The following is a 23,728-nucleotide window of genomic DNA, read 5'->3' on the forward strand; positions in this document are numbered from 1 at the left end:
GTATCGTAAAGCTGTTTTCGAAGTTCGACAACATGGTTCTGTGAATCCACTTTTTCTGCAGTGACTTTCATGAAGCCGAAGTATCAATCACAGATACTGGAAGTGAATCTGGAGGCTGAGTTGAGATACTCAGTTTGAGAAAAGTTTGTCCGATTTCAGTACGTTGGTGAAAGAAAAAGATTGCAAAGTGTCACGCTGAACATTTACAAATGAAACTCGAAGAGCACACGGTAGAGCGCATACCTCTGCCATGCAATGCTTGATCCACGAGAACATATCGCGCCCAATACATTTTTGAAACATCATGCTATAGATGGTATATGATTATGAAACATCATGCTATATTGGCCCAATCTCTCAAATGGTGAAGAATCACTTTACAAATCAAATAATTCTCGGATCGAGATCCGGATATGGATCTTCACAAAAATTGAATCAATTCACCGTGGTCACACACCCAACCTGTCCACCAAGTTTCATCCGAATCCGTCCACAATTTTTTGAGATATCGTGCTTTATATCATTTTTGGCCCTATTTCTCAATGGTGAAGAATTACTTTAAAAATTCTAGTAGTCGGATCTGGATCCAGATCTTCACCAAAATATAATCAGTTCGTCCTTGTCACACACACAACCTGCCCACCAAATTTCATCAGGATCCATCCCAAACTTTTTGAGATATCCTGCACACAAACAAGCAAACAAACAAATAGACAGACAGGGAGGAGTGAAAACATAACCTCCTTCACCTTCGGTGGTGGAGATAATAAGAAATACAGTAACTATTATGCCATTACCTCTTTCACACTACACATCACCTACCCAGGAGTATACATACCCTGGAGAAAAATTTCTTACCCCTTGGTTCTTTTCCCTAGTCTCTTTCACACCAGTTTCGCTAACTCAGTGGTTTGCTAAACTCGGGACTAACTTCCCGAAGGTATTTCAGTGCCTTTTCAGACTACAAGTTCATGATTACTGTCCCATTAATTGAGTTGGACCCACAATGTTTTGCTTTGCAGTAGCTGCATTCACAGTACTGTCACAACGTAGAAAATGGTGCCCCTTCTCGAAGCCACACTTGTCATTTTTCTATTGATTTTTACGATTTTGTGATGAAGGAGTATATGGGCCAGCCAGAGTAGGTGATGCTGTTGATAGCTTCAAATAGTGCTTATTTTGGTGAAAGTGGATCTCAAATTTGGCAGACTAAGGATACAAGGAAGACACAGGTATTGATTCTTAACTCAACATTTTGGCCTGGGACGGAATGTTTTAGAACGAGGAAAGCAGATGAGGAGAGGGTGGGGGGAGGGTCGCGTTCGCACCGCCCACATCCCAACCCACAGCCTATGAGTCTGCACTCTGTACATAGTACTGTAAAACAAATAGCACTGCACTGTACAAAAAAACAAATTCCCAGAATTCATCTGTATTATAGCCGGCTGGGAAAACACATTTTGAATTTCCGGGTCATTTCCAGTTTTCCCGCTGGCGCGGGGACCCTAGTATGTATGTATGTATTGTTGTGGTTGACGAAATTCGCAAACCACCATTCAGGTCCCTTAGGTGAGATATCTCTAAGTATATGTGTAGTTAGGCCCAAACCCGTTGTTTAGAGGGAATAAATGTCATTCATTCGGGCTGCGACCCTTCAGGATAGCCGTTTTTCTTTTACTATCTTTATTTTGGACCAGCCGCCATTACTACCACCACAACCTCCACCAACCACGTCTCAACAGCCATCACACAACAACCACCAACCACAACGCCGCTTCACAACAACAGCCACGACCTTTACCGTCACATCTCGCTCTTGCAGCCATTCCCGCGCCGCTTGTGGGCGCCGATCCTGGACTCGTGCAGGGCGCGCACCGAGCAGCGGGTGCAAAGGCGCCGGCCTTTCCGAGAAATCGGATCAAAAACGATTCACGCCCACTTCTGTTCCGTCCTATCAGCGAGCGTGGGGCGATTTGGCCCCGCCTCCAGGTGCGTCGTAGTATAATCGCAATATGCAGATTCGCGGATCAAAAATCATTCACGCCCACTTTTCCTCTGTCCAATGGGGAGCCAGCCAGAGGTGAAGGGTCGAAGGTGAAGGAGCAAAGCCCCGGGGGCTATAAAGGGCCACGTTCGCTCGCCGAAAAGGGAGTCAGTCAAGGAGAGTTGAGAAGAGTAGTTGAGTTGGGAAGAGGAGTAGTTGAGTCAGTCAAGGAGAGTTGAGAAGAGAAGAGTCAGAGAAAGCAGTTGGACGGAGCTGAGAAGAGTGGAGAGTTGGAGAGGTGGCGGCGGCGAAGGCAGTCGAGAGGGCGCTCGTGTCAGAGTCGGGGAGTTGCGGAGAGGGGAGGCCGGTAACGCGACCGAGGTCGCGGTGGAGACGCTCGTCGCGGGACCCGAGCCAGCGAGATATCCTCATTCCCCCGAGCATCAACAACCCCCTCCTGTTTCCCCCCCCCCCCCCCGCGCTGAGATAGTGTGAGAAGGGGGCCCCGTTCCCACCCCATACCAGGCAGTGCCAGCGAGGCCCGCGGAGTCGGGGCGTCACCGCCATTTTGCGGCTCATCACCAGACGGGTAGGCTCGACGCGGTCTCGGCCCCAGGCCCGTCTGCCCCCCTCATCGTTGAGGGTGGTCCCTTTTTCTTTTGCTTTGAGTATATGTGTTGTCGGCGCCGTCTGTGAAGTAAAACTGTATAAGTGTTGCCGTGTGCTCGGTAGTCGGTAGTAGATCTGCATTGTGTTTCTCTTTTACATTTGCTTTTTGTGCAGAATTGTCGTGTCACTTTTACATTTGCTTTTGGTGTATAATTGTATATGTGTGCTTTCCGTTTGCTGCGGAATAAATGTGCTTTATGTTGAACTGTTTTTCCCGTTTCGCTTCGTCTTTTCTCTAATTGAATCTCCATCTTACTTCACGTAAAGGGTTGGTCGTGGGCTAAAGACGCCCAATAATTAATCGAACCGTCGAGGTTGACTATAACACCGCTCGGTTATCCCGATAGTACGGAACGGGTCGCTTAAAGTGGCCCGTGTCCGAAGTCGACCTGCGGCGAGGTGCGATCGCCCGGTCTACCCTCCGTGTGGGTACTTAGGTAGGTCGAATTTGGCGAGCAACCCTATCCCACGTGGGGGGCCGATTGGCACGATCGTGGTGAGGCCGAAAGGCCCACCCGTGACTAGTTCCCGGCGTTAGTCCGAGAGGGTCACGACGGGATTGTCCGTCCGGTGGGCGACGTGCCGCGATTCGAGTTACGTGGCCGGTCGCACGCCGGCGGGCGCGAATCCGCAACAGTATGTATGTATGTATGTATATGTTGTGCGAATGTCTTCTCGGGGTAACTTTGCAGAGTATAGTAACAGTTATTTCCCACAGTGCATGTATTAGAAGTGTGAGGTAATTTAATTGTGATATAGGATATGTATTGTTATATGTGCAGAAAGCTGTCGTCTTCCCCAATGTGTGCATCTAAAACCGCCATCCCTTGACACCCTTATGTTTTATCCCACTGTAATCTGTCCTATATGCGCTTTTAAAGGGTCTGATAGGTCATCAGGCATCGGTTTGGGTGGGAATCGCTGACTTCCACCATCAAGATCGGTCCCACCCCCACCAGCACCATCTGGGGGAAATGTCAGGCGGTTTCCCCACCCACAGACTGGGCTACAGGCCAATAGCAGCCGAGCGGGGAGGAGTTAGTGGCATCACAGGTGCAGTTGGTGGCAGAGGCTCTAAGAGGGTGTGATGCAAACAGCGGAGGACCAGTTGCACAAGGAGTTTGCTGTGAAGTCTGCACGTGGAGTCCTTGGGTTTCTCTACTGCACGAATCAGCCTAGCACAGCTTTCCGACATGCCCCCACTGCAGGCCATGTCAACATTCGCCCTTTCTACTGGCTCAGTCTGTGGCGCGGACTGGTACACAGCAAGGCCATATTGTTGTGGGCCGGGGAGTCGGTGGCGATAAACGTCCACGAGGGGGAGTAGTGGAGTAGTGGAGTAGTCTCCCACCGAACACCCGGAATTTAGGTCGTGACTCTCCGATAAGTCCGAAGGTCACGGGTCCCTTAGCGGACCGTGGTCGCCAATACTTCGACGGCGTGGGGTAGGGTTAATTGCCTAATTTAAATATACCTAAGTACCCACGTTGTCCAACTACCGGGGAAAACCATACCCTCGGCCGACTCTGTCCGGACCGAGTCGCAGGTCCCGACTTGGATCCGGCGTAACCGAGCGGAGTTACCAGAGCCGCGCCGGTCCATATGAACAATCCACGGCATGAACGGCCCTACCAATTCGCAACACGCACCATGCGAGGCCAATGGAGGAAAGTACAGAAAACGAGCTGGTACATTTAACACGGGTGGGGGGGGGGGTTATTTTACAACGATAATCGGGGAGGGGGAGACACAGAGCAGAGTTAAACCGACTAAAAGGCAGGCAATGTACAATGAGCAAAGAAAAAGCATTTAACAATTCTACTTACAGGACGGCGCCACACACACACACACACACACACACACACACACACACACACACACACACACACACACACACACACACACACACACACACAATGGACCTCGGAGAGGTCCGGGTACCTATTTTCGGGAGAGCCGGGTACCTCCTCACCTTGTGCGGTTTCACCGGACCCGCACTTGTGGAGCTTGGAGTCTGTGGACGAGAACGGGGTTCCCAGCTCGAGCGCTCCAACGCAAAACACCACGGTGGGACTCGAACCCACGACCCAGACCAAGCCGCACTCGCCACCAACACCGCAGACCGCAATCGCTACGATCTTGCAGAATGCAATCGCCACGATCCTGCAGAACGCACCCTTGGCTGCCCAATACTGGTCCAGACAACCACTCTACTCTTCTGAGGTGGGGGGGGGGTCTCTTCTCCTCCCACTCGCCTCCTGATTGGACGAGGGGTTGTCGGATGACTCGTGGTCACCTCCCGATTGGCTGGGGCATGCGTGTCATGCTTGCCCTTCGCTCATTGGCTGGAGGAAACGGTCCATGCCCTTCCTTGGGAAGGAGTCTCGATCTGAAGCGTGGGGGCTCCGCCCATGCCTTCAACCGAAAACACGTGGGCAATGGCGACCGGTTGAGTGCGGCGACGGTGGCGTTGTTGTCATGGATGTAGTAGTAGTTGTTGTTGTTGTTGATGAGGAAAAACCTAGCTAAAAAAACAACTCGTAACGCACACATGTAATTCCCATTAGACAGAAGGAAGGATTCTAACTATTAACACATACTTATCGAAATAACTGAACTACGGGGACTCTGGCTGCTTGTGTGAACAAGGTTTCCAAATCCGTAACAATATCTCTACCTAGGACTAAGCTGCGTCCTGCCAGGTGCAGCGAGGGTATTTCAGGCTTGTCCGATTCTCTCTTATCTATCTACTGGTGTGAATGAGGGCCCATTAAGTTCATAATTAGATAAGAATCTCCATTTGTTTGGTGACTTGGGATGCACATGGGTAGTGGGGATAAATAATTGCATTGCTTCCCGTTTTGTATTCCCACCTCTTTTGTTCTTGCAAATACACTTTATAAAATCACTTGGTTTCTGGAGGACTGTGAGCATCTTTTTTGTATTCTGTATTCTACAAAAAGGAATAGTTTTTTCTTTTTTTTAAAGACAGTATTCCCACCCCTCATCGAGAGTTAAAGGAGTTATACACGTCCATTAAAGGACAGATTGGGTTTAGGCGATTAATGCCCAGTACGAGACCGTGCCTGCATCTGGCAATTTCACTCGGATCGCTAATTAGTATAATCGGTCTTACGGCACTGATTAGCGTGTCACCTGATTGGCTCTGCTGTTCCACTGGAACAAGGTATCATAGCAAACAGGCCCACAATCCAGCTCAGAGCACAATTCAGTTGGCTGGCATGACCGCTTTGACGCGGTTCATCAGATTTGGACCAGGCAACTGGGATGAACCCAACGACTACAACAATACATACCATATTTTCCAGTGTATAAATCGTGGCCGTATATTAACCGCATCCATGTTTTTCACCCTCAAAAAATGAAATAAAATTTTCTGGTGTATTAACCGCACCCCTGATTTTCACCCTCAAAAGAAATGAATACATTGATCATTTTATTTTCAGATCTAGATCTAAATACATTTGTACACTAACTTTGTATGGAACAGAGTGAAGAAGGTATCAACAAACTTACTGCGATGTCCACTTAATTTCATCTAACAGTCCTATCCTCATTTTCAAGAAGTTGAAGAGAGAGGAGAGGATACCAAGAAGTTATTATTTTTCTTTCTTCTTTTTTAATATTACAAAGAGGATTTTTTTTTGTTCCGAGAAAAAGGAAGAAAAGGGATTGAAACCGGTATCATACATATTTCTTGTGGATTTGTGGCCCTGAAAAGGGCTGTTTGGGTTTGATGAAGCTTTTCAGCTAAACCAGAGGAAATCCTCATCAATGCTTACCTCGTCGAAGATGGCACTAACTGCTTGTCCGAATAAGGATAGAGCAAGTCACTGTCCATGTCACTGTCACCGTCATTTGCAGCATCCACCTCTCAAATGATGTTGTCCTCTGTGCCGTCCATGTTGTTGGAGATGCAGCATTTCAGAAATGCTCGCTTGATGATGTCCGACGGTATCTCCTCCCACACCTTGACAATCGAGCCGCAGATCATCGGAAGGTCGACCTTTCTCATCCTCCCAATGAGTGCCGGCAGTCTCCCAGTCAACATAATGCTCAGCCAACGTAGCGACGGGAATAATGGTGAAAGTTCAACCAAGACGGATGTGGTCAATGCTCCTCGAAATCCGGGTCGAAAATCCCAGCGGGAAACACGTCATGAAATGTTGATTGTCAACTGATAAAAATACCAAGTCTGGGAAATAGGAAAGTTCGTCTGTGGTGGTTCCACCGAGATGCAGCTCATGTTCCTCGAACCTGGGTCGAATACAAAGGCCTGCGAAGTAAGAAAGTTCGTCTGGTCAACACGAGTAATCCGCGGGAAGTAAGTAAGGATCCACTGATAGAAACGAGGGAAAACAAAGAGAACCAGGAAGAATGAAGAGAACCAAATGAAGCCAAAAGAACCGAACAGCACTGGTACTTCTTAAAGCTTCACCATCCCACATGGTTCCTCGCTCTCATGAGATTATTATTTTTCCTTTTAAGTCCATTTCCTGCTCTCGTATAGAAAAGTACTTGGAGTTGATTGGCTGTTCCTAGTTTTAAACGACATTCTGCTGTCTAGCATAGCGTCATAATGTAAGGAATAAGTTTGGTGGGTTAATTCTGCCTGCATCGGATGTTCATGTAGAAAATGAGGCGTGTAAAAAGGTAGTCACCACTACAAGTCCCTCCTCTATCCACCCCTTCTGCTGCGCATGAAAAACTTGTTTTTGGGCAGTGTTTTCCTCTTGAACACGACATACGAGGGAAGCTTGCCACGCAAGCTTATTTGAGGTTGGTGCTCCGTTATTGGACTCTAGCTATTGTGAATAATTATTCCTTTGATGTGAGACCAGGTGTTCTTCATATCTTGTGTTTAATGGCATTTTCAGAGCCGTGAGCCTCTATATACGCCACACACCTAAATTCCGGGTGTCTTCGGGCGTGACATTTAATTTCCGCACACGGTAAATAAAACGCTGTGCAGTCTTAACCTGAACCAATTTTCAAAATTTAAACGGTGGAATTGAGCTTAACAGCAGTTCCGACTGCTACAAAAGTGTTCATTTGGAACATAATTGAAATTCAGCATTGATCGTTTTTAAGTGATTTTTTTCTATACCCGAGTATTAACCGCACCCCCAACTTTTACCTTTTTTGCCGATAAAAAAGTGTGGTTTATACACCGGAAAATACGGTATGCACATAGAGTAGAGAAAGTGTGCAGGTGGGTAAACAACAACAACAAAAAATAAAAAACAACTTACCAACTTATTCACTCGCTGCTTGGATGAATAAAATTTAAAAACTTCTGCACTCTTATCCAGTGGCTTGATTGTAAACTGCAGAAAGTAGCACATTATCAGTGAATGTAAAAATAGTAAAGCCAGCATTGCATTCACTGTGAGAGTCAAAAGCAAGCTTCTTAGTGTCACCTGTGTCACACCTCTTTGTCGCTGTACTGCACATTCTTTATGCCACTCCAAGGAAAGGACTTCTTGGCATTCTGACGGTCACTAGGATCATAAATCTTCAATCCCAGGGCATCAACTCCAAGCAAAACATCCAAAGATTTCTTATCCTTGTGTGGGAATAGGGTGTGTTGAGGTGGGGGGGGTGGGGTTTGGGAGAAATGTTAGTTTTCAATATAAAAAAGGGTCACACACACCTGATGATAACCGCTGTTATTAACAGGACCACTCGGACTCCTGGGATGCATGAACATATTTTCATGTGGCAAAAATAACAAACAGGAAGTAATCCACACAAACGATGAAAGATCTTACACTCTTCCTTTCTTTCCATGTATTTATTAAACACGAGTTACATCAGTTTAGCAGCATATGAAACACAGGTTAGTCTGTGAAGATTCATTTTATATTTTAGTGATCCAAGGCTCACAGAGGAGCTTGCCCAGGTATTACAAAAGCAGGATAAGGACATAAGGAGAGATCAGTGTTCACGCTCTGACCTGATGCTGTTATCAGAGTATCAATGACAGGCACGTGCAGACTACATTACAAACTCACAAGCTTAAGCATGAAAAGGCAAATGAAGAGAAATAAGCGAGTATTAGACATTCTATCCTACCTTTATGGGAAAGTAGTTTACGCCATACATGTCGAGATCTTGTGCAATTTTCAAATATTCCATTTCAGCTTCATCTCTGTTGAAAAAGGCATGGGATCTCATTACAGTTATTAACTATAAGAGCACTCTTCGACATCGCGACGTCACCAGATATGCCTCTGCCAACATTAGCACATCATTACCCATACAGTGCCGATAGAAAGTTTACACCCCCTTTCAAAATTTTCACCTTTTGTTGCCTTATTGCTGGGAATTAAATTTCATAAAATCAGACTTTTCCCACCTTTACTTACACATCGTAAACCACAACTTCGAAGTGAAAAACAAATTCCACAAATTTCAGAAAATTAATTAAAAATCCAAAATTAGAATATCTTGATTGGATAAGTGTCCACCCCTTATAATAGCAATTGTAAATTATCTCTGGTGTAACCAATCACCTTCAAAATCACACACCAAGTTAATTGGCCTCCACCTGTGTTAAATTGTAGTGATCCTAATTATTTCTGAATAAAATCAGCTGTTCTTGTAAGTTTCCTCTGCTGGGTAGTGCATTTCACAGCAGACTCAACCATGAGCACCAAGGAGCTTTCAAAATATCTCCGGGATTGAGTTGTGGAAAGGCACAGATCAGGGGATGGGTATAAAATATTTAAAAGGCCTTGAATATCCCTTGGAGCACAGTCAAGACAATCATTAAATATACCATCAGAGATGGGGAATCCCCCGCCATTGAATGAAAAAGGTCATACATATTCCCGATAATGAGGGAGGTGAATTGGAAACAAGACACCTTTTGGTCATCATCTCGAAAAAGTTCCTCAGGGGTGAGGAACGTAGTAACCAAAAATAATTGAAATCAGATAAGCAGTTTTCCATTTATTACAAAAAACATTTTTTTCAAGATGGCCGCCCCAGTCGGCCATCTTGGATCCGGCAACACCCAAAATCAATAGGGTTCTTCCTTTTCAGGTGGTACATGTGTGACTCAAATTTCAAATCGATATGGCGAAAAAACATTGTGTTTCAAGATGGCCACCCCAGTCGGCCATCTTGGATCCGGCCACGCCCAAAATCAATAGGGTTCTTCCTTTTCAGGTGGTACATGTGTGACTCAAATTTCAAATCGATATGGCGAACAGTTTATGAGTTATCGCACTCACAGCTATTAATATTGACGCCCGGACGGACAGCCAGACGACCTGGGTGACAACAATATCCCCCTTCCGCCACACGGCGAGGGATAAAAAGTGGAAGGCATATGGTACCACCAATACCCTGCCTAGATCAGGCTGCCCCTCCAAACTAGATGACCAAGCAAGGGGGAGACTGATCAGAGGCCACCAAGAGGCTAATAGCAATTTTTAAAGAGCTACATGCCTTTATGGCAAAGACTGGTCACTGTGTGCATGTGACAACAATATCCCAAGCACTCCACAAGTCTGGCCTGTACGGTAGGGTGGCAACAAGGAAGCCATTACTCAAAAAAGCTCACCTTGAGTCCCGTTTGAGGTTTGCAAAAAACCACTCCAGAGATTCTAAAGCCATGTGGCAAAAAGTTTTGTGATCTTACAAAATCAAGATGAAAGTTTTTGTCCTCAATGTAAAACGTTACATTTGGTGCAAACCCAACACAGCACATCACACAAAGAACACCATCCCTAATGTGAAGCATGGTGGTGGGGCACTTAGCAGGATAGAATGGAAAATGGATGAAGCTAAATACAGGAAAATCCGAGAGGAAAACCTGCTGCCCTCTGCAAGAAAGCTGAAATTTGGATGGAAGTTCACCTTTCAGCATGACAACGACCTGAGGCACACAGCCAAAGCTACACTTGAGTGGCTAAGGAGCAAAAATATAAATGTCCTTGAGTGACCCAGTCAGAACCCTGACCTAAATCCAATCGAAAATCTGTGGCATCACTTGAAAATTTCTGTCCATCAACGTTACCCACACAATTTGACTGAGTTTGAACAGTTTTTTACATATCATGAGAAAATATCGACCAACCAGGGTTGTGTGAAGTTGGTCGCCACAGATCCAAACAGACTCACAGCTGTAATTGCTGTCAAAGGTGCTTCCAAGGATGAACTTGGGGGGGGGGGGGGGGGGTGGACACTCGCCCAACCAAGATATTCAAGTTTTATATTTTTAATCAATTTTTCAAAATTTGTAGAATTTGCCTTCCACTTGAAAGTTGTGAGTTACAATGTGGAAATAAAAGTGGAAAAAGTCCGATTTAATGCAATTTGATTCCAGGCTACAAGGAAACAAAAGGTGAACATTTTGAAAGGGGTGCAGACTTTCGATAGGCACTGTATATGCACCAAGTTTGAATTAAATCCATGAACCAAGAATCAAAATATTAAATAATTCTGGCTGCTAGACTTGCGTCCAATCAAGTTGAAATTTAAAACTATATTCTCCATGACGACTAATTACCCTCACCGAAGGAGAGGGTATTGCATTTAGGTCCATTTGTTGTTTGTCTGTTTGTCCGCACAGAACTTTCGTGTTTTTCTCCGCAAGAGCTTGTCGGATTGAGACGAAATTTTCACCATTGGTGCGACTGCTAATGCAGAATGTTGTCATGATAATTTTGACGTCATAGGTCAAGTGGTGTGGCAGCCATTTTGGAAAAACAGAAAAACTTTGGACCTCTATCTCTGAAACTGCACCAAGGAAAAAATTGAAACTTGGCACATAGCAAGTACTCCTCATGGGGAATGAGTGATTTTTTTATGATTTGATCATAGGTGCCTTCGTTATGACGTCATAATTGCATATGTAGAATGCTACATCTGATCAGTATGAAAATTTTTGAGGGTTATCTTGGGATAAAATGGTCCACAAATTTTTTTTTGATGACATCAGTCACATGATTCGGCACCCATATTGTTTTTTTTTGTTTTTTTGAAACCTTCAAAAATCTTCTCAGAAATGGCTGAACAGATAGAGGCGAAAAACTTTACACATATGACCGCCTATCCATGAGGAAGAAAAGGTTCACACATATGATGTCATAGGTCACATGGTTTGGCAGCCATATTGAATTTACCCTCAAACATATTTTTAAAAATCTTCTTCTCCTGGACAGATTGAGGGGAACTTCACACAAATGTTCCCCAAGTCATGTATGTACAAGGTTTTAAAGGAATAATTGATGTCACACAGTTTGGCAGCCATATTGTGTTTAAGAAAAATATGAAATAATGTTTTCTCTGGAACCGCTTTCTCAAATCAACAAGAAACTTCACAATTAGCAGTCATCGACCTCTGGATCTCTGAAAATTAGCAGTGATGGACCTCTGTATAGCAGTGATGGACCTTTCACCTCGCAGTGATGGGGAATACATGTTTTAAATTTCAACATGCTTGGATACATGGTCTATCAGCCAAAATTATTTAATTTTTTCATCTGGGTGTTTTATTTCTAATTTTTATTTTTTGAATAAGGCTCACTTGGCTGTGCCTGGATGGGTTTGAGGGTAAAGTAGCAGCTGAAATGTGAATCCTATCCAGGTTCCTCATGATGACTTCATCGTTTATTTTTGCTTGTTCGGGTTCCTTCTGATTACTCCAATGCAGGACTGTTCTGATTTGGTCTTCCATTTGATTTGAATTGAATTTATTTTAATCCCATGCTGAATTCAATTGAATAATAATAAAGAAAAGTCATGGGTCGGGTCAGGTGTCCGTCCGATCAAAGCGGGGTTGCACCAAAGCGGGACGTCTCGGTACCCAGTCATCACTGCCAGCAGTTATAAAGTAGCAATTCTAATTGTGTCCCTTATTATGTAACACACCAGTACACAAACACCACACAAAACTACACAAACACTACACAACACACAACACCACACAAAGCAAGTCCTGGTAAGGGTCTACAATCTCTGATTGCTCTTTTTCTTATTTCCATTTCTTACTGGAGTTCGTCGGATGTGTGTATTGGTCCCCACACTTTTCAACATTTGTATGGACTGGATTCTGGGGAAGATGTTGGAGAGATCAAGTTGCAGTGCATCGTTTGGGAATGTCAAGATCTCTGAGCTTGATTTCGCAGATGATCGAGTCGCATCCTTATGACGCTGTTTATCCTTATGGAGACCCTCGAGGCACTGAATGAGGAGTCAGAACCACTGGGATTACGAGTTTCCTGGATCAAAACTAAGATCCCGGCTTTCAATGACATTTTTGATGCTGCTATCTTGTCTGCACCCATTTGTGGTGAGGATATTGAGGTCACGGAGAGATTCACTTTCCTTGGCAATGATATTCATGTCTCCGCATGTTGTGAGCCAGAAGTCAACAGACGTCTGGGTCAGGCCTGGGAGTCAAGGATTCACAGGATCATGGGGTGTGGCACTGTCAGTACCTGTGCAGGACGACAAAAGTCCAAGACTTAAAAGTCCTTAGTGCTTCCAGTCTTGCTTTACAGATGTGAGACTTGGACTCTGACCAGGGATCTGAGACTTCACTCCTTCGGAACCAGGTCTCTTCAGAGAATTGTTGGCTATCGCTGGACAGACCTTGTGTCCAAAGAGCAGTTCCTGAGAGAGACTGATATGAGATTTGATACCGGTATCATCTGTGAGCATCAGCTGCGGCTGTATGGTCATGTATATGTGTTTTCCTGACGCTGATCCTGCTTACCAGATTCTCTCAGCGAGGGAGCCTCATGAGTGGAGGAAGCCAACGGGCCAACCATGTGCCTCGTGGTTGCAGCAGGTTGATTGGAATCTCAAGGAGATGGGGATGGACCAGGCATCTGCCTGGGGGATGGCCAGATGGAGGCCCTTAGAGTACCGGCGGAAAGTGGACGCAGTGACACACTGCTCCGGCACATGCTCCCACATCTGACCTGAGCATGATTGTGTTTACTTCTGGATCGGGAGAAGTTTCGTACAGATCGAAAGTCAAAATCATAATTGTATTGAGGTATTCATGAAACCTCTCACTCACCTTTGGACATCCACTGGGACTCCAAAACATTCCACAGGTTAGATGGGGCTAGTCTCAAAACTGAGGGAGCAGTTCGGGGTGGACGGACAAATGGATGGATGGATGGAAACTCCTGCTTTATAATATAGATTTCATCGCACAAAAGCAGGTTTAGATTCCCTCATTGCAATAATGTTTGCAGGTTTTTTGCTCCCAGTATATCAAGAGTATGCCCTTTCACTGCTAAGTTTTCCTAATAATCCCGTATTATACCATACCAATACATTTGTTCTCTTCTCTTCTCTTCCCATAAATACCAGTTCCAGGTTGCTCCAAATGTAATCGAATATGTAACTGCTTCGCCCACTTCAATCAAAGCTAAGTTTTCCAAACCGGATCCGTCATATTTTTCTGTTATATTTTCGTCTCTGCGTTACCATTTATATGTTAGTACAATTTTCTGTGTTAAATCGTACCTTGTTATACTGTGTCAAATTTGGTTTTATATAGTTCAGGTTGACTCCTCGGATAGCCAGCAAGCAAAATACTGTCGTGGCCCTGGCGGTTAGGTTAATCCCCCGCCCCCCGACTCAATTGTCGTGGACGGGCGGTTAACACCGACCAGGCTGGATCGCCGAGCGGTTTTCCTTCGAGGAAACATGTGATCCTCAGATATTATGGAGCACACAGGAGGGCACGGACAGAGCAAATGGTTGCACAGCACAAGGGGTTTATACTCGAACCCACGACAGATACAAGGACACCAGCAACTTAAAATAAGCAAGGGGATGTAATGAAAATAGATTAAATATTTACAAGGGCAATAATTTAAAATGTAATAATAAAATGTGAGGTTAATTAAAGTCTAAAGTCGAGGCACCTATACACACGGACTTTAATACAGACTAGGGGAAAACAAAAGAAAACCAAATCCTCCCTTTATTCTGGCATTTAGATTTGTCCAGAGGTGGTCTCTCTTGAACTTTGCGATCGAGTCGCGTCATCCTGCGCGGGAAGATGCACCGAAAATGGCACAGAGCCGGTCTCCGGGCGGTAAACATACGTGAGGTCATTTGTGAGGCGGTATTCAACATCAGGGCTCACCAACCGCCATACAGCTTCTTCTCAGGAACGAATATGCCAAATGTTCCTCTCTTGCAACAGGTTCGCTCAACGATCGTCCACCTTCCTTGACCACACGCCGAGACGATCTCTGAGGCCGCGTGAGGGCATGAGGAATGCTCTGCTTCCCTCCTCAGAAACGTACACACTTCACGGTTCAGCCGAACAGTCAATGACTAGCATCTTGCCCAGCACGCAGGCAAATTTACAGCACAACACGAGAATCACACGACCATTTCGTCGTGCCAAGAGAAGAGCAAAGAGAGATCCTCTGTCCCAGCCACGTTTCTCACCAACAGTGTCCTGTCACTACTCCTGTCTGTCCTCCATGCCCCCCCCTGCCCACCCCCCAACACGTCACACTCATCAATTATCAGCTTTGGGGGCGTGACTTGCTGGTACGAATCTGGGAAGGCGGGGATTCTCACCTGCTTGGACTTGCGGCATGTTGTTATCGTTGTTCTTATAAAAACATAATTCTTTCATTCCTGGCTTGTAAATGCACAAACGCAGGAAAAGGTCACAGGGGGCAATTACATACTGGGGGAAATTGGCCTTAATCCCGATGTAATTAACACAGCACCACCCCCGTGTGGGAACAAGTAACACTTAAGCTCACAGTCTCCTTACTTAATTTTATTTACACCGAGATGTCTCCCACACATCCACAAACCAAGCAACTCCATACAATCCTAACTTTGCTCTGAAATTCCTCCATCTACCCCCACAACCGTAACAAAACGTTTCGCTTTTGAGATTGTTTTTCATTCCACTTCTTTTCTTCCTAAATCTTTGTCCTTTTTGCCTCTTAAAAGTTATCAGGTACCCTTCAGTCTTGACGCCAACTCCACCCCAAATCCCCACTCAGCCTGTTCAGAAACACTGCTGGCTGTGAGCCAGAGGTCAACAAACGTCTGGGTCGGGCCTGGGGAGTCATACATTCATTGGATCATGGCGTGTGGCGCTGTCAGTACCTGTGCAGGAAGACGAAAGTCCGAGTCTTCAGGTCCTTGGTGCTTCCAGTCTTGCTCTATGGATGTGAGACTTGGACTCTAACCAGAGATCTGAGATGGAGACTTATTTCCTTTGGTACCAGGTCTCTTCGGAGAATCCTTGGCTATCGCTGGAAGGACTTTGTGTCCAACGAGCGGTTGCTGAGGGAGACTCAAATGAGATTTGTTACCTGCATAGTCAGTGAGCATCAGCTGTGGCTGTATGGACATGTGCCTCGTTAACCTGACGCTGATCCTGCTCACCAGATTCTCTCAGCGAGGCAGCCTCGTGAGTGTAGGAGGCCAATGGACCGACCATGTGCCTCGTGGTTGCAGCAGGTTGATCAGAATCTCAAGGAGATAGGGATGGGCCAGGCATCTGCCTGTGGGAAGCCAGAGACCCCTGGAGTACCGGCGGAAAGTGGACGCAGTGAGGCGCTGCTCCAGCACATGCTCCCATACCTGACTTGACCTGAACGTTATCCAATTCCCTCTCCTTACTTCAAAAAAATAATAATAATAAACTTCATTTTTCAGTCCAAAACAATTTCATTCTGCTTTTTCCCTGTAATTCCTGTACTTCATCCATTATCTTTCCCTTTTCTCAATATCTCCAAACTGAATCTTCATTGAAGGAAATGCTTCTTTCTTTAAAAGCTTTTAAATGCAGTTTAAAATGCTTCACTTTCCTTATTTCTCTGTCATGAGTACCCCACCTTCTTTTTCATTATCTATTCATCTTCATCTTCTTCTTCACAAAGAATATTGAACAAACCTTTCTCTCACCTACCCTTCCACCGCTTGGTCCAACCCTTCCACCATACCTACAGGACCACCTTTCTCTGTGCCTTCAACAAAAATTCCTTCAACCATTCCCATGATCTTTATCTCAATATGTCTAATTGGGGAATCCTGAGAAGTCCAGTTTGCAGAGGTTGTCTGCTTATGTCTCTCAGAGATTTGATTTGAATCAAATCCCCTTCACATTTTTTTCCAGTGTCAAACCTATCCGTGTCAGTGCTCGACCACATATCCTACAAGCCCGCGTCCTTCCAACCCCACCCCTACAATGTATCCCCCTCTTCAGCATCCCTCAATGTAATCTCCCCTCTTTCTGCATCCCCACTCGCCCACCCTTTAAAAGTTTCCCCTTCACCAACTGGTTCATCTGATAATTATCTGAAAACATTATAATGTGCTTGTGAGAGTCAACATCTCCCTGGCTATTCTCAGAGAGCTCTCTGAGTCGGTGAATCTGGCAGTTCACTCAGGCAGCTTGGCAGAGACTGCAAGCAGCTATCAGTCTCAGGGCTGGTCTCCAATACCTACTGCCCCTGATATACCATAGCCAGGAAATTCTTCCACAGAAACCTGCTCTCCCTTATGCACAGATTCATCCCATGTTGTCTCTTCCTGGAAAGCAAACCCAACAGTTGCTCCGAAAGCTCACATGTCCTGAAAACCTGCTCTGCTGTTCTCCCAACAATGTATGGAGGTAATCTCATATCATTCCACAAAGCCTGCAAAAAGTGTATGTCCACTCTCAGGAGAGCAAGAAAACATCTGTCCAACCTCAAGATTTAATTTCTCAAACTTGTCTCCCTCTTCTAACACTTGGTTGTGCCTTGTTACATGCAGCATTGGAATATTCTCCCCCTCCATTCCTTCCCTCACTTCAAATGCCATCACAACCGACTGCACTTGTGAGAAGGCTGATGGTCTCAATTAGGTGTTTGCTTTCAAATATTGTGTCCCCAACCCCTCACTCTCTGTACCAACCCTACCCAATCGTACCCAACTGCTCCTGGACTCTGTGTATTTTACACTTGAGAAGGTGAAGAGATTTCTGGCAACACTGACTGATTATGCATCTTGACTGGACTGCATCAGCTCACATGCTCTGCTGTTCTTGCTTGCTCTGCTGTCCTGAAAACCTACTCTGCTGTTCTTGCCCATCCTCTCTGCTATTTTTTCCGTATAATTTGTCATACATCAACTTAAATGTTCTTGGAAATCAGCCGACATCACTGCATTACATCAAAAAGGTGAAAAAAAAACAAACAAACAATCCCCTTTACTACAGACCTATCAGCTTGCTTCCAATCATCAGCAAGGTCATGGAATCCATCATCACAGTTGATATGAAATCCTTCCTCTTCTCCAATAGCCTCATCTCAGATCAAATAGGTTTCAGACCAGGTAATACTACCTTGGGCATGTTGCTCTTATTCTCTCAACAATGGATGGAAGCCCTCTATCAGACATGAGTTCAGGCTGTCTCTCGAGACAGATCTCGAGGATTTGACACATTCTGTTCTGACATCCCACTTGCTCTCCAAACTTTCTGCCGATGGTATCCAAGGCCAACTCTACTCTTGAGTTTTTGACTTCCTCTACTCTCGTAGTTGGAATATGTCTTTCAATCCTCTCTCAATCTCTATCTCTGAAAGTATGGTATGGCAAACCCATCCATCTACTTTAACAAATCCATTGAGGAAGTTCAAACTCCTGGGTCTCACTCTCAAGCATGATCTTTCTTGGGCCAAACCACATTTCAAAGTTGGCTTCGAAAGCCAGTTGCCCATTGGGCATCTTGCATCATACAAAGAACTCATTGGCACACCTGAACTCCTATCTACCGACGAGGCCTTCATCTGCAGTTTCATGGAGTACTGCTCTCCCCTCTGGGCTAGCGACCCGGCCTCACATCTTGCTCAGCTTTACGCAATGGAAAACAAGGCCTTCAAGATCATTGAAATCTCCCGTAATGAAGCCGAGTCCATAGGCTTATCATTTTTCCATTGTAGAGAGGTCGGTGGTCTCTCTGTCTTCTACCACCTCCTTTCTGGCCTTGCAGCCTCTGCTCTTTCCATGCTTTGTCCCTCCACCTCCCCTCTGTTTCTGCAGGGCACACAGTCCAGCAGCAACCTCCTTCTGGTGAAACTAAAAATCCAGGATCACTGCTCACTTCCACTCATTCATTCCTCTTTTTTTTCTCCACCTATAGAATCAAATTCCACATTCTCTTCAATCTCATTCTTCCCTTCAGGTCTTCAAGACAGCTGTTCACCATCTTCTCAGATCATCCTCATCCAAAACCATAATCTTTTCTACCCATTAACCCCTCCCAATCCCCACCCTAATCCCATCACCTTCAAAATTTAGTTTTCCTTCCTGAGAATTTCCTTCTGTATCCATCTTATCAACCCCATGGGTCCTCCCCTACTCCTCTTTCCTCCCCACATCCCTTATTTGTCCAGGTCTCCCTCTATTTTGTTCTTCAACCATGTTGTTGGTGTTTCCCCCCACTTTGTACTGTTCTGTCCTTTTATTCTGTTGCGTCCTGATCTATTCAGTGTTCTAGCTCTTCCACAAGCCTCAACTTTATATTCCAAAATTTTTTTCATCAAATATACAAGCAGTGTGGCAGGTGAATTTTTTCAAAAAAAAAATAAAAAAAACTCATTCACTGACCGGCTTGGTCTTCCCATCTGAGCTCAGAGCTCAAGATGCTCGGATTGCAGATTCAAATCCTATATACTATGTTAATGCATCCAGCATTACTTATGTCATTCATGATAGTTTATGTAAAAGTACACTGATGTCTCCTAACACCCTTATTCTGCATATGATTAATGTGCAAGCACTTACATGAGCTTGAGAATAACATGTTTTTTAAACACCGGACAAAGTGCAGAAAAAGAAGAAGCAGAAGCAGCAGGAGGTGGGAAATGATACCTGGTCATACCACGATGATTGGAATACCAGGATGTGATGCGCTCTTCCCACATCTGTGCTGTCATTTGGTATTGGTTGATCACCTGGTGACAGTGATGAGGAAAAAAAATGGCAATGCACTACACCACACCACAGAGGAGGGCGAACAGGTTACATGAAAGTCACGGACATGAGAATTGCAAAGAGAGAATGGGTCAAGTGTACAATAAAAAATCTGAGGTTCACAACAGGGTGACAGAACAGGAAGGGAAATAATTAAATATAATTTACCAATCATACACTGTAATGGTGCTGGAAAGATTTTGTTCAGTTTGCTTGCTTAAAAGGGCTACTTTAGCTAAAGATGATGAAAACTCTTCAGTATCCACATTGCAAAAGGGACAACCAGCCATTCACTCCAAAGGACGATGGAAGAATATGACTAGATCGAAGTTGATGGTGCACCATCGCAAATCCCCACGCTTCCCACCTTAAGCAAAGTTGAAAGATGGCAAAAAGTTCCACCAGGAATATCAAATTTTGAGTTAATTGTTTTCCCCATTTTGACCCCTTTGATCTTAAGTCCCCACCCTCTGAGGCATGAAACCAGGGGGCAAATCCCCCAAAAATTGTTAGATATTCCATGCATCCCCAATGTTGATTGTGTACACAAAGTTTCATTTAAAAATGTTTTACAATGTGCTTGTAATTGCCCCCAACCCCCCCTCCCCCCAGTTTCTTTTAAAAAGTGTGGGGATAATGGCACGAGATATATGTAAATGAGGACTGCAATTTTGATTGGATCCGATCGCACTGAGAATCAAACCAATGAAGGGCTAGCTTAGAAGGGAAGCCTGCTCGCCCTGGAACACTGAGCTATCCTGCCAGCCCCATAATAAACATTTATAATTTATGACAATAAAAATAAAATTATCATCAAGAAATACATTGCACTTTGCCTGGCAAATCATTATAACAAGCCTTGAAACACAAATTCGACACACAGATATTTTTGGAGGTTGTAAAAGTTTTCGCTCATTGTTAAGCCCCATCCACCTCCCTCTCCCCCTCCCACCCCAATCACTACCCCTCCCTCTGAGCCAACCACCCTAACACCTGCCCCTCCCTCTGACCCAACCACCCTAACACCCATCCCTCCCATCCCATCCCATTTGCAAAGCTTTAATCCCAACATTCTCTCAGAGTACGAAGTGGTGCTGCTGGTACCTTCTTTGGCAAAAGTTCTTCTTGAGTTAAAAATCCCAACTTGTGAACAATGCGATCGTAATCGCCAAACTGAGGAATAGAAATAAAAAATATTATATTCATGCTACAATGATCCACAAAACATTTGGAGGAAGTGAGTTATTGATGACTATACATGCAAACATATCAATTTCATCAGCATACATTGCATTAACAGTTACCTGTCACCAACATGCGTGTGATGTGAGCAAGTCAATATGACACCAAAAAGGTTTATTAAAAAAATAAACAACTATTTGTCAAAATAAAAGGCATATACCTTGCAGTATACATTGCACAAGACGTGTGATATCACATCAGTACAAAAAACAGGATAGAACAGCATCTGAAGCCCAAGTGTCGCAAAAGGATAATGTGTTCACATCTGGGTAACTCGTCTGCATTTTAAACTTTCTCTAAGCATCTTGTCAAAAATTTGGCACAAAGTATTGAATGGGGTTGAAGAGAACTATGCTTTGTTTTGTGAGGGAACAGGAGAGCTATTCTTATGTCTGTTACAAGGAGCAGAAAGTTGAAGGAGGAAGAAGAGGAAGGGGGGGGGGAGGTGGTATGAGGAAGAGGGTATGAAAAAAAAAAAAAAGGAAGCGCCTTTCTTTAATATTGCTGTGATCTCATTGCAGTTTGATGAGGGTAACAGGTAAAACTAGAAAGGCACCTCCACCATGTAATGCCTGGTCCACGAGAACATATCGGTCCCAATACATTTGTGAAATATCAGGCTATACAGTAATGTGGTGGAGCCGGGCGTCGGCAGCGAGCACGACCGCTTGGTGGAGCAGTAGGGTCGACTCTACCGAACACCCGGAATCTAGATCGTCACCCTCGGACGAATCCGAGGGTACGGGTCCCTTACAGGACCGTGAAGCGTCAATAAATAAACCACGTGGTACAGGGTTATTTGCCAAACTTCAAAATACCTAGAGGCCCACGTGGCGAACTACTGAGTATTCACACCCTCAACGGAACTCAAACGGGACGAGTCGTTTCCATGCTCAACCCATGCGTAACCCGAGCGGATGGTTACCGAGGTCCCGTCGGTCCAAATGCACACAACTACAGCAACAACGGCCTTCTTTAATTCCCCAACACGCACCGTGCCAAACCAATGGAGAAAACACAGAAACGAGCTGATACATTTAACGGGGGATATATTTACAATAGGGAAAGGGGAGACACAGAGCAGAATTAACCCCAAACATAGTCATGCAATGTACAAAGAGCAAGCACTTAACAATTTCTACTTACAGACGGGCACACACACACACACACACACACACACACACACACACACACACACGGACCCCAATGGTCTTTATTGAAGGCCTTCAGCTCAAGGACAGGTGAGCTAGAGACCAGAGCATGCGCTTGGACCTGTCCACCTCGTGTGGTCTTTGACGATCCGGCTCGACGGGACTCGAACTCGCAACACGATGCCACTCCAAGCACCAGGGACGGAGGAAAAGCGTTGGACGCCAGGTGGACGAGATGAGAGGCGACCCGAGCACTGCCAAGCCGACCAGACCAGAAGAGTCGATCTCCGGCACCTCAAACCCGATCGCCCAACCCTGACGCTGTTTCCAAGGCCCTGGCATTACTTGTATTGCATTTCTTCTGCGGGCTGGGGTGTCATGGGAAGGATCGCCGTCTGAGACGTCTCGGCTCCCATTGGTCCGGCGTTCGTGGAAAAGTCGGTGTCTGAGACGTCTCACCTCTCATTGGTCGAGAGGCCATGGGAAAGTTCGCCGTCTGAGACGTCTCACCTCCCATTGGTCCAGGGTCCGTGGGAAAGTCAGTGTCTGAGACGTCTCGCCTCTCATTGGTCGCGGGGAACATTCCATCTCTCTGGGGCGGAGTCAGAGCTCTGGTGGCCGAGGAAACTCCGCCCATGTATGTGCTGACACGCACGTGTTTAATGGTGCCGATGGATGATGGTGGGACGAGAAACGAAGGAGGATATTGTTGTTTTAGTAATTGATGTAACAAAAGGTGGAACTATAAATTAATTCACAGCGCACGTACAATTATTCACCCATTAAACAAAGGGGAAGGAACCCTGACTAGAAACACAGACTTATCAATATAACTGTTCTATAGGGACCCTGGCTGTTGTGTGCGATGGGTTCCAGATTCGTAACAATATATCGTTTTTAGCCATATCTCTCAATGGTGAAGAATCACTTAAAAAATTCTCATAGTAGTCATCTGGATCCCGATCGTCACCAAAATCTAATCAGTTCGTCCCTGTCACACACCAAACCTGTCCACAAAATTTCATCTGGATCCGTCCACAACTTTTTCAGATATCCTGTACACAAACAGACAAACAGACAGAAAGGGGTAAAAACATAACCTCCTTCACCGTTGGTGGCGGAGGTAATTAAGCAAATGTAAATATACAGTGGGAATGAAAACTAATCTGGGCATGGCCAAGGTGCATTCCAGGTTTGTAATGAGACTGATGATGGAACAAATAAAAATGGTGAAAAGCACAAAAAGATGCATTGTATTGTCACGTTTTTTGCCCAACGCCACAACCACTTAATGATATTCAGACGTCAAGCCACAAACATTGAAGCAGATCGCTTTCTGGATGAGCATTACAACAACAATTTACTTTCAAGTGCACACCAGAGCGAGAAGTGTGGCCTGAAGTCCAAAAAGGGTCCAAAAAGGATTTAAGGCAAGCAGCTGGGTGCTCATGTCAGGTCAGAGAGGACAGAAACTGAAGCAAGGAGTAAAGGTAAGCAAATGGGGAGATACAGCTGGTGCAGGGCGAGTAGGGAAAGCGGCCTGGAAGAGGGCAGAGATGGAGAAGAGGACTGTACAGCGACCCGAGCCTCGGGCTCACACTGCTTTTAATTATCTCTCCCATGTTCTCGTTGAAACCTCACCCCTTGGGGTTGGGTCAGCTTTTCCTATCTGTCGGCGAATCATTGCCGC

At 45.2% G+C, this 23,728-nt stretch overlaps 1 protein-coding gene across 2 annotated transcripts in view; it reads right to left on the minus strand.

Moving 5' to 3' along the window:
• Window positions 1–23,728, minus strand: part of NF2 (NF2, moesin-ezrin-radixin like (MERLIN) tumor suppressor) — a 79,186-nt gene that overhangs the window by 40,454 nt on the left and 15,004 nt on the right. For both annotated transcript variants that reach the window (XM_085878882.1, XM_085878881.1), the window contains exons 5-9: window positions 20,750–20,818; window positions 19,544–19,626; window positions 8,750–8,825; window positions 8,106–8,240; window positions 7,927–8,001 (exon numbers count right to left, since the gene is read on the minus strand). In XM_085878882.1, the coding sequence (XP_085735008.1) occupies window positions 7,927–8,001; window positions 8,106–8,240; window positions 8,750–8,825; window positions 19,544–19,626; window positions 20,750–20,818 (438 nt within the window). The remainder of the gene's footprint in view (window positions 1–7,926; window positions 8,002–8,105; window positions 8,241–8,749; window positions 8,826–19,543; window positions 19,627–20,749; window positions 20,819–23,728) is intronic.

Source organism: Eptatretus burgeri, chromosome 4 (assembly GCF_056783735.1).
Source record: "Eptatretus burgeri isolate ZD-2024b chromosome 4, Ebu_testis_v1, whole genome shotgun sequence".
NCBI classification, from domain to species: Eukaryota; Metazoa; Chordata; class Myxini; order Myxiniformes; family Myxinidae; genus Eptatretus; species Eptatretus burgeri.